The following is a 17,135-nucleotide window of genomic DNA, read 5'->3' as shown; positions in this document are numbered from 1 at the left end:
TTTGACTGCCCATCTTTAAATACAATTGCACCCACCCCAGATTCATGATATTTGAATACAGAATTAACATAATGCACTTAGAGTAATTGAACATACTACGTCACTGTACTCACTTCCTCAGACTGTATGTATAGCAAGATAGGGAGAGCACACGAATCTCACCTGTAGTGTTGCTATATCCTCTTTCACTTTTATTTTTGCGTTTTTGAGACTAGCCCTTAGCTGGTCGTAGTATACATCAGGAGTGCACAGGAACTCCATACCACGGGATTTTAAATTCTTTATCTGGTTTAAAAAAACAGAGGATTTAACATAAAACAGAAGCAGGAACATTTGAGATCTTAGTGGCAAATAATTACAATATGGGTTTTGTAAACTTGTAGTTATAAGGAATTGACCATTAGTCAACATCAATTAAAGTAACAAGACAATAACATATATACAGGTTAGCACATGCTTATGCATTTACAGATTCATAATCAGAATTACCCTAATACACAGCCAAGCAAAACAAGATTACAGCTGGGTTTTGCAAAAATATACACTGCATTCTTCAGAGAGAATGTTCTTCTTTGCGTTACAAAAATCCAGAAGGTAAATACTTCTCATCTAGTTCACATTTGCCAAATTGCACACTTTGCCATGTTGTTGAACAGGAAAGCAGTGCTGAGAAATTATACCTTGCTCACAAATGATGAGTGAAGTTGTGATTCAAATTTGCAGTGATGTTGTGCTGGGCATAGCAATATAGAACAGCAGTACGTAATCTACCCATTACATCCTATTTTCATCACAACACTGATGTCACAAAACAGGAACAATCATGCAACCTTCAGTCTCAGTCTCTGTTGTTGAATATAGAAGCTTCATCAGTTTGAATGCCTTTTCAATAAGGTGGATTCATTGAGAAGTATGTAGTATAAGCCTCACAGACACCCAAAAACATACAGATATACACCTTCCAAGTACAATGGTGCAACACATCTAGCCACTACACTACCATATATAACCACGATCCTCGTCCCATTTCTATCTCTGCAAAGGAAAACCCATTTCCACAATATCTAAAGATCCCACTTTTAGGCTGGCACAGTTGCCATAATCAGCTTACACAATGAATTTTGAGAGAAAACGATCACATTTGTCGACTTTGTCCTAGCATACATTTAGTAACTAGCTACCTCTTCTGAAGCAGTACGACAAACCTTTGCTATATCACAATCAAAAGCGGACCTTACTGCTCAATCACAACTTGTTGCTCTTTGTACCTCATGGTTTCAAATGCCAGGTATGTAATTTGGGTCACTCACCAATGTTAACCAAAACATTTTCTTTGACATTAGCTCAATGCATCCTTCTTGTTGGGTTTCACTGTAGCCTGAAGAATGCTCCTCTTTTTTCCCCTGTAAATGCACAGTTAGGAGATCGAAGATACAGTGGGAATCTGTCTCTGATTGAACTAGGAATGAATATGGTGCTGCTGGTATGGTTAATAGTACTTGGACACCCAAATGTGTTGGGCAAATTTAGACTTTGACCTCTGGATGGTCTGCCAATGTTATGAAGGAAATGTCTTCTTAAGGTGATGAACGTGCACTTAGAGCGTGCTGGAGGTCAAAAAAATATATACCTCGCGGGCTGTCCCAACTGTCTTCTCCTCTGCTGTGTGGCTCACTGTCTCTCGGATTGAATCTGTTGGAACAGGTCTGAAGTGGCGAGAAGACAGTCAGGACAGCCCGCGAGGTATATATTTTTTTGACCTCCAGCACGCTTTGAGTGCACGGCATAATGCAGCCCTAGACACAGAGGCGTCCCAACATAAACAGCACCAAGGCCACAATATTCCCAATTGAAAAACCTGACGTATACTTACGCTGAGGGAGCACAGAATGGACTTTTCCTTTGGACAATTGATGTCCATTAGTGGATACCTGAATAATTCTGGGTTACCCGCCTTCCGAAACCGTGCCAAGTCATCGCACTGACATGTACACACACAGAACACTCTGACGCTCCAGTCCACCCGTCCTGATGAAGGCCCGCACAAGAGTGGCTCATACTGGCCCGCCTGGGCAACAAAGGTCTGTGAAATAAGTGCTCTATTTCTTTCAAAAACAATTGGAGGAGGCAATGTTTTGAGGAAGCTTGGGTGGCTTTTCGACACTATTGATGTAACCTGACCCCTTAATGAAAGATTTACATCTCATTTGATGACAGACTCACGTTCAAGCAACAACCTACAGTGAAAATGACCCCTCGGAGAAATGAGAAATGATCAAGCAATACAGGTCTGTAAAATAAGGGCTCTATTTCTTTCAAAAACAATTGGAGGAGGCCATGTTCTGAGGAACCTTGTGTGGCTTTTCGACACCACTGATGTAACCTTTTACATAGATGAATACAACTGTCTTTTGTCTTTGCTGCACATTAGATGAGCATCCAGTGATATATCATTCTGTGAGAAAAGGGGATATTGTGCATCCTCCATTCATGTATGGGAACAACCTGTGTGATGGAAAAGGCAGGAGATGGGTCACACCACTCCTAGAGCATTTCCCAGCTCCTTTTTGCAAATGGGAGACCAGTTGGTGCTTCACCTGTAGCGGGAGTGTACATGCCCCATATGAAAAGACCTCTTCCACAATACTGTCTCCACCTGGAGTGGATTTCGGATAAACTCCAGGATCCTTCTGTTTATGAATGAAAGGCCGTATGCAAAACAGCTCATTACAACAACAGACCCATTTAGTGTGAATTGTATTTTTCTGATTATAATCAAACCCTGGGTTGTACCTAAGGCACTCACTACAAAGAAGAGGCGCTTGGTCTAAATTAATAGTTGTTCCCAAAACCTCAAAAAATGTGCAAAGATTCCCCGTAAATAGGCATGACATATGTGAGTAAACTAGGGCTATTAAATTACCTTTTTAAATGTTATTCGGCTCAACAGTACTACATATCATCTAGTACATCCACTCTCTCTGATTTTGTTTTGAGTCCCACTTTCCCAGCCCTGTGAAGGGAGTTCTTGACAACTTTGTATATTTAAACATATTTCTTGCCCTTGAATTGAAAAGGCAGTTCACTGTTTATCCCAAACAACAAAACCCTACACTTTAAAAAGTCTATTGTAACTAAAAAACAGGTGCATACATTCAAAAATATAGTCATAAAAAATAGGATCCCACTTAATGGTATCTGGTCTTTCCATTTAACACCTTTCCATCGAAAATTATTAATTGAATTGCCTTTCCATCGAAAAGCATATTCATTGAATAATTTTCGATTGTTAATTTCGATCAATAGGGTTGAGGCTAGGGTTAGATTAAGGGTTAGATTAGGGTTAGGTTTGGGGCTAGGGTTAGATTAGGGTTAGGGGTTAGATTAAGGGTTAGATTAAGGATTAGGGTTAGGGGGTGGGTGTGGAGATTAGCGGGATTGGGGGGGAAACCCCCGTCCCCCAAATATACAAAAAAACATTAAAACGTTACAAGGAGCTGGCCAGTGCCGAAATTTCAGCACTAGACAGCTCCATGTAATGTTTTAATGTAGAAAATAAACGCATCGAAATGCTATCTTTTACATTTAAAAGTACATATCCATTCGATGGAAAAGTTTCGAAGGATATGTATTTTTTAATGTAAAACATAGAATTTCGATGCTTTTATTTTCGATGCATCTTTTTCGATGCATTGTCATTTCGATGCATCTTTTTCGATGCAATGACCATAAACAAACTTAATTGAACAAGAAGAGCATTTGCTGGCTGAGTGTCCTCAACATTACCTGCCACCTGGAGGGTGACAACTCTCTGGACTGTAAACAGAGATCTTAATCTATGACACATTTATTTTACCTCAAGAGGGTACATTACTATTTGTTTGATTAGTACCATTTGTGCCTGTTTTTTCTGTGACACCGTTTTAACTTGCTATCTTAGCTTGCTACATATTCCTTGTTGTTATTTTACACATTGGATGTTTAAGTGAAGCTGTCTGCGAGGCAGGCTGTTTTCCTGCTGTTTGTGTCAGTGTTTGTTGCTGGGAGAGGAGGAGGAGGAGTCCCACACAACCACCTCCCACACCTGCTGCCACTTTGTAAACATTGCTCAAAGCAGAGTGTACCGGTCAGTGAAGAGGACTGTTTCCCTGCTGTTTGTGTCAGTGTCAGTGTTTGTTGCTGGGAGAGGAGGAGGAGGAGTCCCACACCTGCTGCTGCTTTTAAAAATTGCCCCAAGCGAAGCTGTCAGCGAGGCGGGCTGTTTTCCTGCTGTTTGTGTCAGTGTTTGGTGCTGGGAGAGGAAGAGGAGGAGTCCCACGCCTACTGCCCACACCTGCTGCCGCTTTGGAAAAATTGCTCCAAGCGAAGCGGAGTGAACCGGTCAGTGAGACGGGCTGTTTCCCTGCTGTTTGTGTCTGGTAGAGGAGGAGTTCCACACCCGCAACCCAAACCTGCTGCCGCTTTTAAAAATGGCTCCAAGCAAAGCAGTCAGCGAGGTGGGCTGTTTCCCTGCTCTTTGTGGGTAGACAGAGATTGAGCGAGTGAGCAAGTATATCTAGCATATCTGGACAACTGAAGTTGGGAGGAGTGTCCTCGGGATTTGAAGCTGCAGTCTGTGGATTACCACGAGCGCGGGTGGATAGGTGTCTCTTTCTTTCCAAAAGGGCTCATCTTGGATCACAGAGAAAGGAGCCAAAGAAAGTCCAGTTCTAACTGTAACCGCAACTGTGACCCCAGGCCCTAAACCTCCAGATCGCCAGAGGTGTGACGTGGGGTGACTGCTGCTGCTGTGATTCATAGACAAAAAACAGTTCCAGACAGTCTGAGACAGCTACAAAGTTATAAAGCCATAGTGCCACCGGATTTTTCTGGTGAGTTTCTGGTGATTTCTAAGGTCCGGCACCTGGAGGGTGAGTGTGCCCTAGTTGCCTTACTGCCCTGACGGATTTGCCTGCGCTACTAGTGCACCAATACTCGCACTAGTGCTAGGTGGAAGCGTGCCTGGTGGAGGCCTAAAACTATCAGCATTTTTTGGCATCCTTTCTCTGCTTACCCTCTTAAATCTTGGCAGACGGGGAGGGCGGGGGGGGAGAGAGACGTACTACGGCAGCTGCTTAAGCCGTCAGGCATTCCCTGCCCCCTGTCTATGATGGTTTGGGAGCTAGCTTGACCTCATACTGTGTGCATATCTTGGAGTCACGAGAAACAGAGGATAAATGGGCAGCGGAAAACTGAAGTGGTGCTGTTCGGTGCAGTCCAGTGCCTCTATCTGTCAAATGGCTAGGGCAAACCCCCTAGTGCCAGTTAAATCTGCACCCAGAGGAGGAGAGGGTGCAAGGGGCTGTCCCCATTATGACCTTAGGACAGGACGCCACATATGTGGCCCCCCCCAATTAGATATGTTGGGTGTTTGCACACAAGCTATCTGTCATAGTGCATCTCTGAACAGTGACCCACCTGCCCTAACAAAGGAACCACCCGTCCTAACAATTAACCTGCAGGGTCTGTTAGACGGAGCGAGTGCTGAAGAACCAAATAAAGTCTTGCTACTACTGCTGATACGTTTTTTGACAGGTTTCAAAATTGGTGTTTTGAATACCCTGTCATTTTTTGATAATCAGATGAGGACCTTAAAAAGAGAGGTTGGGATATTGGGTACTGAGATCAGGTCTAGTCTGAGGCTGAATGCCGCTGGGAAGGTGTCTGTACAGGGTACTTGCACCAATGTGGCAGAGAAGCCCACAGTCCAGGAAAGTGGTATAAGGGCGAGTGGGGAAAATGGAATAAGCCAAGAACGAGTAGTTCCTGTGGAGATACATATACCCTCTAATTGCCCATCTAGTAAATATGTGCCACTCCTGATGTCGGAATGATTGCAGTCATTATCCCAGCATTCCACAGTGGGGGGGGGAACACAGGGTGGAGCACAGTCATTGACACAGGGAAGGGCAAATTCAAAGAGTTCACCCTTCCAGCTGCCTCTGCAGGCTTTACCCTTAGTGGCAGTGATATTAAATGTGCCGCCTCTGAGTAATGAGGGTAGTGAGGCTTGATTAACAAATCAGCCCAATGGGTTAACTCGCATATTCTGGGGAGCTCAATAGACCCGTGTTTAATCCTACTGGCCTGAAGAATACCGTGGGTGGGTTCCATGACTAATTCCATTGCAGGGGACTGTGTGGTGATAACTTTAAGGAACCCCCACAGGTGACTAAATATTTGGTAGAGTCTAACCTGTGTAGGCCTTGCCATGACCGTAGGGCCTGCTCGGCCCTTTGAATTCTTTCTATCCCCAGGACAAAGCAGGAAGGGGGTCACCAGGTTGGGATCAGGACAATGCCTCTGTGAAAATGCCTCCGAGGTCATGTTGGTATCCCACCCAGGTGGCTCAGTAGATGCAGGGTGCAAGGGGGTTGGAGCACCTGGTCCAACTGGTAATGTGTCTGTCTCGATAACAACCAGGAATCAATATGATTGCCTGACAGACCTGGATGATATCGAATGATGTGAGCCCCCCGAGGTGGTACCCGATATACCCCAAGAGAGTCCGTTAGGGGCTGCCGTGGGACCCCTGAAGAGGGGATTTTGAATGAGGGGGGCAGTTTGTCCATGCTGTCATGGAATGTGGCTGGAATTAGGACAAGGCTGGCCCATGCAGAAACACAGCTTGCACTGAATGAGGCAGATGACATACTGTTTCAGGAGACACGGTCGCAGGATGAGATCAGTGTTGATGGCTATGTCTCGTATCAGTGCATGGCAGATGGGAATTGGTGAGGGAGAAGCTATGGCGCGTTGTGCACTCTAGTCAAAACGCACCTGGAGAGTGTACTTGTGTCTTTGACAACCCCGGTACAATTTATCCTGGTTGTTAAGAGTTTTCCAGCAGGGCCAACCAGATCTTTTGACTGTAAATTTATATAATAGCCTCCATAAGCATCATTTGAATAACTGTATGTGGGGGTTGGCTCTAGTCTTGGAGGAACTCTTGGCCGGGTCCCTGCGGGCTAATGTGTGTGTAGTTTTGGGAGGAGTTTTCAATGCGAAATTGGGGAGTGGTACAGTCGAAAATCTATATGACAGTACTGAAGATTCGGTGGTAGGAATTTCCTCCCCAGTCATGGTGGACACTAGGCTCTGTGCGGAGGGGATGCGTCTTTGGCATGATCTGTATGGTTAGCGTTTATGCTCAACCAATGGTCGGTTCTGTGTGGATATCCCCAGCAAAATTACTTTTCCCTCTACCAGCGGAAGCACAACGATAGATTATTACTGCTTATCAGTTGAGCACTGGGGACTTATTAAGGGGTCTGGGGTGCTGGACGACATATGCAGCAACCATTATCCTATTAAATTGGAGATTAAGTCTGCGTCGCGGATGGACAGGTTGAAGCAGGTTTATCATCCAAAGGATTCCTTGGATACCTCGTGGCGCAGACTTAAATGGAGGGAGGATAAGAAGGAGGAACTGTTGCAAAAGGCATTACTGACAAGTCCTCGCGGAGGGGGGATAAGAAGGAGGAACTGTTGCAAAAGGCAGTACTGACAAGTCCTCGTGAATTAGATAACTTGTCAGGGAATACAGAGAATATAAATATCTCGGAGGAGTTTGGTAGGCTGCTGACACACATTTTGCAGGCTTTTACAAATGGTTTAGCGAAACAAGTTGGGAAAAGAAATGGGGGGCGGTTTTACCAGGATTGCTCAAAAGTTAAGAAAAATCTTTTTCTAGCACTGGCGAGTAGAGGCTCCTCCAGAAATGTCATTTTTGGGGCCAGGTCCATTATAAGAAATCTATAGGAATTAGAAAACGGGCGAACGAAGAAGAAGCTTGGGAAGCCTGGGTGGTGGCCACCAAGAATATTGATTCCAAGCTATTTTGGGAGATTGCACAGAAAGGCCCTTATTATAAATATAATTTAGTCACCCCAGTCAGCACCACGGTCACAGAGCAGGCTTGGATGGACCATTTTTCCAATCACTACTGTGCAGGACACATAGCCGAATCTGAAAGTACAGTGACCATGGCTAATATGGTATGGAGTGAGGATTTATGGATTTTCTATGCGTATCCAAAATAAACGATGATGATGATGATGGTAAAGATACTCAAAAAGAAAAGTGCTCGGCCTTCAAAGCAGGCACCAATTGTTGTGTTGCCTTTATTTGTGAAATGCATTGCTGTGTGGGGACAGTCATCTTTCTATCGCTTGAAGTGCTGGATAAAAGTTGAAAATGCTAATTCAGAGCTGTAGTCAACCGGGCCCCATGTGTTGATCATTCCTTACCATTTCATCGATGCTTGAAAAGTGTTAATTGTGCTCTCTGCTCCAGAAGATCATCGCCATGAGTTTTCTCTAGTTCCAGAAAGCATGCATTTAATTTGTTTCTCGTTTTTATAGAGCACTTGTGCTGGCTATCAGCTGCGTCATGCTCCTTAATGAAGCACTCTGAGGAAATGATGAAGCGCAGACTTGGGTGAACTAAGCACCATTGCATGAATCATGGTCAAAGGGCCACAACTGTACTATGTGTTCTCCACAAAGAGAGTACATGGCCTCGATGGTACCCTCGTGTTTGGCTCAATAGCAAACTGAGGATAAAGCACATCTTCTGAACGTACGTAATTGGGAGAAACAGTATAACATATAATATAACAAAAGTCCACAAATAAAGAAAACTCTGCTCCAAATAATGACTTAAAAGTTCTATAATCAGCAATAAATAAACGACTGATGTAAAAGGCCAAGCCCAAATCGGAAGATTGGACTTTGACCAATGGCAAGGGCTGGAGTGGTCAGAACAATATGGTTCAGATTAGCAAAGTAGATGGATAATGAGCCTTTGTTCCAACATAATGCTCCTGCGAATAGCAGCACAACTAGCTCCATGACGCTGATTTCATGGGGGTTCCTCAGTTGGCCAGGAGTGCTAATTGCCACAGCTAAACGTGGATACTTCTATACTTTCTGGGTTCAAATCCTCCCCCTCAGGAACTTGGTGCTATTCTTATACTTCATACATTTAAATGCAAAAAAGGTTTCTTTGCGGCTTTCAGACCTGAAGCACACTGTTCTTTATGGAGAATCATCTCTGCACGCATCTTCTTTGTACCACCAAGGTGTTGGTGAGGTTTCTTGTAAATGCACAGCAAACACACCTGCGTGCTTGAGTTAGTTTTTGCACAAACCAGCTTGCGTTGAGAAGGCTAAGTGAGGTTTTTCTTTTACGGTGACTGGTTTGCAGAAAATCAAGGTGTTTTCGTATTTCTTGCTTTGTAACACACCCGGATCAACTCTGGGAACTTGTGAGATTCCTAGTATAAGCACATTGAATCACCTGAAGGTGTTTGCTGGGACTTTCCTGCAGAGTGCACTGCACTTTGAATCAGTTTTATGAGTTTGAGAGATTATTTGAACATTACACACACCAAATCATGTTCAGGAGATTAAGTTGGTGCACACTGATTCCTCTCTTGGAGCTTTGATTGATTTTTCGTGTACCACGCACAGTGCATAATAATTTTGCTGCTTGTATTTTTGTTTTTTTGTATAGTGCCAACTGGGTCACTCCTGGGGGCTTGAGTGAGTTGCTAGTCCAAGGCATACTGTACGGTACATTTTGTCTAGGGGCTTGAGTGAGGTTTCTTTTGTAGTGCACAGTCAACTAAATATAACTACGGCATTTGTGGAATCAAGGGTGTGGGTAAGAGGTTTGCTACTGGTACCAATGTGAATGAATTGGCCTAAAGGGACCGGGCTTCCTGGAGCACCACATGGGGATTTTCCCAAGGAATCCCTTGTACTTTTTACAAGTGTCAAAGTTCTTACTGAAGGGAGTAAAATTGATTCAATGAGCAAAAGCGAACACAGGATTGTGTAGTGTGATTGACTAATCCCGTTCTCTCCCTGTGTGCTGTGTGTGACCTTGTTACTTCTTTATACATTAATTGTGTGCTGTGAAGGTGGACATTTTGTTGCTTCTCCACCACAAGACAACTCAAGCTCTTATCACAAATGCCAGGTGTTCATGTGGTTGTCAATCGTAAGCAATGATAATTCCTCAAATTGAAATTACCGTTACCACTGGTGGCAACTGGTCAATAGCCACCTGATTAAGAGTTCTGATTAGTTCCTGTTTGAATAATTAAAAATTACTTCCACATGAAATCCCCCGGAGGTCATACCTCTATGCATATGCTGGAGGCATTATCTCCTTTTGTGTTTGAAATTCGTAATCAGGTATGCTGAAAAAAGGAGGTCATTTTATTGCCTCCTTTTTCAGTTTCCTTCAAACTCATAAAACAAAGACCCAGTCTAATCGTGACACACACTATAGTTCTTGTAATATTCCACTTAAAATGGAGAAACATATCTTCAATCATACCATTTTTGTGTAGCTTGTTGCGATAAGTATTTAATATTATATATATTGTCTGAATGGTTTATTTATCATAAAGTGTGGTCTAAACTGCAAGCCAACATTATAAAATAGATCATAATTTCAGATCTTGAAACCCACATATTTGCAAGTAATTTTAACTTGTACAAATTGAGCTGCAAAACAATTTAGCCAAGTTTGTAAATTGGAGATTGGGTACATATTCAGGTTTCACTACTTAAGTAGAGTGTTTGATCTTGTACAACTCCTTTAATCTCACTGAGCCCTTACATTCCAAAATAGATAAATCCTAGAGATTATTTAGTTTAGGGAGTATAAGATTGAACATTTTGTATTTGCGGTTTACAAATGTGGTCCACATTGGTTGGTTAGTGGGACACTTTATCTTTGCTGCCTGGGCTTATTTATTTTCTCAGTTCGACGCTGGAGCTAGGGAATTGGCAGTGCTCTGAAGTCCAGAGAGAAAGCCCTGCAAGTGTGGGGATCTGATCATTCACTAGGGAGTGTGATAGGCGGGTAAGTCTTGAGGGATCGTTGGTTCCCTTCCACGGGAACCCGCACATTTCTATTAGAGTACAGCTAGGGAGAACTGGCATATAAGGAGGGACACAACTTGTAGGTGTTTGGTTATTTACCCACTAATTGACTGCCCATGGCCATACTAATCCTTATGGCCAGTCCCACCTGCCCAAAACACATCCTCCTGCAATCTCTTTCAACTAGCTTTATCAAGCCTTACCACCAAACGGTGTGCTCAAAGTTCCTGTCAGTGTTTTTTCAAAGCAGTCTTCTGAGTGTTAATGACTTAATTGGAGCTGTAAACGCGCGCATGGGGTAATAAAAATGGTTTAACCAGGAGTACCTTCAGCCACTCTATTTATAAGCACTATGACCATCTTTCACTGAAGACTTGTTAAAAACAAGCATTGGCAAAGCCAACCGTTTTGGCTTGTGTATAATTACTAGCATTTGACAGACACTGCTAATATATGCCCATGTGCTTGAAATATAAAGACACTGAAACTGTGCACCATCTCTCCCAACATACTCCCCATCTCCTTTCACCCCCAAATAGCCTCTCCTCCTCGACTGCCCCACCAGCCCCTTCCCCGTCAACTACTCCCATCCACTCTTTGCCCCTTAACTGTGAAATGCCCCACCTCATTCATCCCCTACCTGCTCCCTCTCCCTCAACTGCACACCTTCTCTCCTAACAGCCTCTCCAAGTGCATCCTTTTCCATCAACTACCCCACCACCCCCCAACTGCCCCTTTCTCCCTCAACAGCTGCACCACCCCCTTCTCCAACTGCCTCCTTCTCCATCAACTACTCCCAGCCACCATTCACCCCAACTACCCCCTTATCCATCAAATGCTCCACCCTCAACTGCCCACAGGACCCTACTGCCTTTTCCCCCTCTACTGGCCCCACATCTCATTCTCCAACTGATGTTTGGGGAGAAGGGTGGTGGGTGCAGGTAAGATGCAATGACCATAAACAAACTTAATTGAACAAGAAGAGCATTTGCTGGCTGAGTGTCCTCAACATTACCTGCCACCTGGAGGGTGACAACTCTCTGGACTGTAAACGGAGATCTTAATCTATGACACATTTATTTTACCTCAAGAGGGTACTATACTATTTGTTTGATTAGTACCATTTGTGCCTGTTTTTTCTGTGACACCGTTTTATCTTGCTATCTTAGCTTGCTACATATTCCTTGTTGTTATTTTACACATTGGATGTTTAAGTGTTGTACTGTGGACCCTTACATTTAATGATATGTTATATGTTTTAATCATTATGATTCATTATTAAAATTGGGTATTCACCTTTTTGGAGCTCTGTTCCGCACTACACTGGTCACAGCACTGGCTATTCACCTCACAACTTGTCTCAGTGTGAACTAGCTGAAGCAGCAAGTTTGCTGCACCAGTTCTAAATTGAGTGGCTGAAGGCAGACCTGGTTAAGACATTTCTATTACACCAGTAGTGGGTTTACTACTCCAATTAAGTTATTAACGCTCAGAAGACTGCTTTGAAAAAAACACTGGCAGGCACTTTGAGTGCACCGTTTGATGGGATGGCTTGATTAATACGAGCTCAAAGAGTTCCCATGAGAAGGTATTTTGGGGCAAGCGCAGGATCTGGGTGTAAATGGCTATGGGGATTAGCATGGCCATGGCCAGTCAATAAGTGGGCAAATAACCAAACATCTGCATGCTTTGTGTCCCTCCTTTTATGACATTCCCCCCTAGGTGTACTCTATTCCAATAGTTTCAGTGACACCCGATAGCCCTCAACTGACTCTATGGGCAGGGTCAGGGCGCCCATCCGACTTCCTGGCTGGTTCTCAGGTTCTCCTTCCCTGTTACTCCCTGGGCTGGATCTCCACCTGACACCATTGCTCACTGGTAGGGGCAGTGGACCAAGTTGTAATTGTGTCTTCTCCCACTGTTACCGCAGTGTGATATCCTGCGCAATTTGCCTTATTGTTCTTGTCTACGCTGTTAGTTAGTCTGATGGCCAGAAAGTAGGTGCCTTTAACTTTTGTTTTTTGTTTTTTTTTGTTTTTTTTTAAATTGTAGAACAGTTACAAGCCACGCAAAGACACAATCAGTTGGCAATACATCATTTGCAGGCATCACTGGCGGCGCTTACCAGGACCGATTCATTACCAGAATCAGTGGAGAAGTCGTTGGGAATGGACACTGGATCATCCACACAACAGAAGGTGATATTCCCCTCATAACAGAACCGTTCCCAATTTAAAAACTGTAGTTAACTTACTTAATTTTGAGAGTACCTTTTCCGCATTGAATGGACACCATAAATAGATGGTGGCCGTTTCGCGAGAGCTGTTGGTGTATCAATTCGCTACTGCATGAACAAATTCTATTCTAGACTAATAAATCATTTGTTTCTAATACATTTTAAAACCTGTCCCTCACATTCATTGCACATTGGCCATTCCTGGTTTCCAAGCAGAATAGGGGTAATTAAAGGCAGGGAGTGGGTATTATCTTTGGGGTGTTGTATATTTGTTAGTCCATTCGAGTATGTAACAAATCAGTGATGCATGGTTTTCAGGCAGGAGGCGTTGGGTCACCCATGTAAGCAAAGTGTGCTTTGGTATATCTGGGGTCATGTGTTTCCGGACCTTCTGGTTATGTTAATTAGCAAAGGGTTTAAAAGACTATTTCCCCACATCCACGTATGCTTTCTATTTCTAACTGTGTGATAGTTTCTAATTTAAAAGTCAAACTGTTGTATCTACACAATGAATCTGTCAATCTTGTTTCTGCATGATTGTCCTGTCTCCCATCCCCACCGACTCAGTGCCTGGCTCAACATCTCCTCAAAGACATATTAACCCCTTTGACCATTAAAGACCATAAATCTTCTGAATGCAGCCACAGAAAACCATGATTCATTTTCAGTTCAAATCTATCTTTTAAGCCTGTTTCAACCGTTGTGTACAAATGCATTTAAATGTAGTGACACATTTGTAGGTTGACATTTTAACATTTGTTAATCCTGTATTTATTCTACAATAAGTAATTTAACAATGCCTATTCTGATGTCCATTTATATTCATATATCCTTTCTTTTTTTTGTAGAATTTCTGAGATCTGTCTGCAAGGCTAACAGTTGGCCTACTATGGACAGCCAGGTGATGAGAAGGAAGCTTGCCACCAAAATCTGTAATGCCAAAAGAGGCCTAAAGAAGACACCGCCTTTCGAAATGCAGGATCGATGATTATTCGTTTGTATTTTTGCAAACTGATTTATTCTTATAGAATACAGCTATGCCTTTAAACTGCATTTGTTAAATAAAACATTTTTTGAACACTTTCTGAGCCTATGTTTGATTGAAGACATCTTATAGCCACAGCAATACTATAATAAAATATCAACAATGTATAGCTGCAGTATTTTACTATCATAATAATGTTGGCTGCTCTCAGTGATATTGGGTGAAGTGACTGGCGGCAGTCTGTCATGCAGGTAGACCTTTAACAGATTCTGTTTAGGTTACTGGAAGTGTGTGTTTCAATGCAGTGCTTTGTAATTTTGGCTGTGAGGCCCTGTTTGCTAGAGGTGAGAATTGAAATTAGGGAGTTTACAGGTTGGTTTGTGACATGGGAGGGGGCGGTTGTAGTTTTGTGCACTAAATCGGTGAACTTGGTTAACAACATTTGGGTGCTCTAGCAAAGATGGACAGTGACAGCTGCAAAATTCATTAGATTTATTTCCAGTAAACTATTCATAAGTCTAACGAGTCATTCTAAAGTAATGCCACCAATCTTACTCAAAAGGAATACATCCTTGGGTAATCAAACCCCTTTTCCTAAATGTTTTGGAAGCATCTTGAAATCTTTTAAACTCATCATGGAGTGGTCTGCAAGAATCATTCACAATTCAAAACCCATCCTAAAGTTCTCATGCAACCATCCTGAAGTAATCCCCACCCATCCTGAAGTTGTCATGAAGTCATCCTGGAGTAATCCTGAAGTTGTCATGGAGTCATCCTAGAGTAATCCGAAGTCATCCTGGAGTAATCCCAACTCATCCTGAAGTTGTCATGGAGTCATCCTGGAGTCATCCGAAGTCATCCAGGAGTAATCCCCACTCATCCTGAAGTTGTCATGGAGTCATCCTGGAGTAATCCAAGATCATCACTGGAAGTAATCCAAACTCATCCTGTAGTAGTTTCTGTGATAACTCTAGAGTCATCATCTCATTACATATTTTGGCCTGTTGGAATACTTCGGATGATCTTCCTGAACTATGCATGGATGACTCTAGAATGGAGTCATCGGATGACTCCAGAATGATTCCAGGATGATCTTCCTTTTTGACTTGGGATTCTCTCTTCACCCGAGCCCTTCCGAGCAGAACGGTCCGAAACTTAGGGCTGAATGTTTGCACTTGAATGGAAAATCAGAACTCACGGTGTAGAGGAAGTGGGGCTCTCTCAGAGAAGGATTTGCAGTGGAATATGACACAAGAGGCCAAGGGCAGGCCTTTTGACAGCCTAACAGGGACTGCTTGGGGCGTTAGTCCTCTCTGCTTTCGCGTCTCCTCATATCAACCCAGAGTTGTGGCATGCTGAAGCTTTTAAGACAGCCAGTGGGTGCTGCACTAATGTACTGTCCCCAGAGAGGTGACTACGTTTTTAGGATTTGTCTCAGGTGAAGTCCAATGCCTCCCCGCTGGCACACAGCAAGGACAACCTTTTGGTCGCAAATGGCTAATCAGGTATTTGACAATTTTCCTAAAATGATGTCCAGTGTTTTTTCACAAGAATGACGTGCTTCCGTTTTTCCACAGGTAAAGTATTTCAGTGAACATCCTGATGCACACTTACACTCTGAAACACTCCACTCCATTTCACATTTCCAGTGAACATTATAAAGTATGTTTTACAAATTCCCTCAGAGTGCTGTATATTAAATATTAAATTCATGTTTCCATACCATGGAGGTCATTGATGATCCCAAAATGTATGTGTGGTTACATACACATCCATAAATCTTCACCCGCCAATAAGCAATAGTCTGAATTCGATAAGTGAGTACGTGAGAAATGAATGAAGGAGTGGGGCAAGGCATATCCCGTCGTCCTCCTTATTACCTAATACAATCACCAGTTGATCCGTGGGGAGTTGTGTTCCTAGATTTTCCTTGACTAGGGTTATACTATCTCTCCAGAAAAGCAGTGCCACAAGGCAACCCGTCCTGACTTAATGTTGCCATTTATCCACAGTTCCTACAGCAAATTGAAGAAGTGTCCTGGTGTATTTGAATTCTCTAACAAGCTATGTCCCAGTGGGCGCACATTTTGTATGCTCATTCTTTGATAGTTACGCATTCAAATGATTTATGGGCCCTTTCCTAGATGTGGGCCCACGTCTCCTCAGAGATCCTGACACACAATTCCTGTTCCCACTGGGACATACATGTTTGTTCTTTGCTAGATGGCGATTCTTTGAGAAGCTTATAAAATTGGGAGATGTGCCTACTGAGGATACCATTGGGATGTGATCATTCCAAGCCCTTTCTGTATGGTCGTGGTCTTGCAGTCTTCTGGAAGTCGAGAAAGAGGCCCCAGAAAAGATCTTTGATGAAGGAAGCATTATAAAAATGTGTGTTCTTAGATTATTTCAAGCCAAAGAACGCAAACAGGAGAATGACCATAATATTAGGCTGTGTGACAAGTAATGCTTTCTGCTGCATACGTTTAAAAAGTTGCAGGGAAAAAGATTCTGAGGTCATTACAAAGCTGCAATGAGGTATAGATGCAGAATCTGAACAGGTGGAACAAATGAAGGCAGATTTAAAACATGGAGAATTAGACATGGAACTCCAGGCCAAATGTAGCAACCTTAATACACTGTTGGTTCAAAGAGACGAACAATTTGCTGAAAGTGAGGGAGAATTAATTAATTTAAAAACTGTCTTAGACAGTGTACAAAAAGATAGAGATGTTGCAATATTGGTAATTCAGACACTTAGAAAGGATAATAGTGAACAAGATAAGGAATTCCATGCCATGGAAAATGAAATATTTAAACTATAATGAAACACAAAATGAAAAGTCAGGATCAACTGATAGTCTATCCTTACTTGATAACCAAAATACCATTTATATAAGGCAGATGCAGGTCAGTTACCTGATGAGTATTTTGAGCCCCAGATATTCCAAGAGACAGACATGACAGATACTGTGTA

The 17,135-nt window shown here is 42.9% G+C and overlaps 1 protein-coding gene and 1 long non-coding RNA gene across 2 annotated transcripts in view; one reads left to right on the top strand and one right to left on the bottom strand.

The window, feature by feature from the left end:
* Positions 1-17,135, bottom strand: part of LOC138489643 (4-hydroxyphenylpyruvate dioxygenase-like) — a 348,749-nt gene that overhangs the window by 54,389 nt on the left and 277,225 nt on the right. Inside the window, exon 12 of the mRNA XM_069617322.1 lies at positions 163-285. Coding sequence (XP_069473423.1) covers positions 163-285 — 123 coding nt within the window. The remainder of the gene's footprint in view (positions 1-162; positions 286-17,135) is intronic.
* Positions 12,250-14,256, top strand: LOC138488089 (uncharacterized). The gene is made up of 2 exons (XR_011274589.1): positions 12,250-13,135; positions 14,022-14,256. It is a non-coding gene; the product is annotated as an uncharacterized lncRNA (long non-coding RNA).

Source organism: Ambystoma mexicanum, chromosome 9 (genome assembly GCF_040938575.1).
Source record: "Ambystoma mexicanum isolate Mex_15411 chromosome 9, UKY_AmexF1_1, whole genome shotgun sequence".
NCBI classification, from domain to species: domain Eukaryota; kingdom Metazoa; phylum Chordata; class Amphibia; order Caudata; family Ambystomatidae; genus Ambystoma; species Ambystoma mexicanum.
Note: the sequence above shows the minus strand (reverse complement) of the source record. Positions and strands in the feature narration are given on the sequence as shown.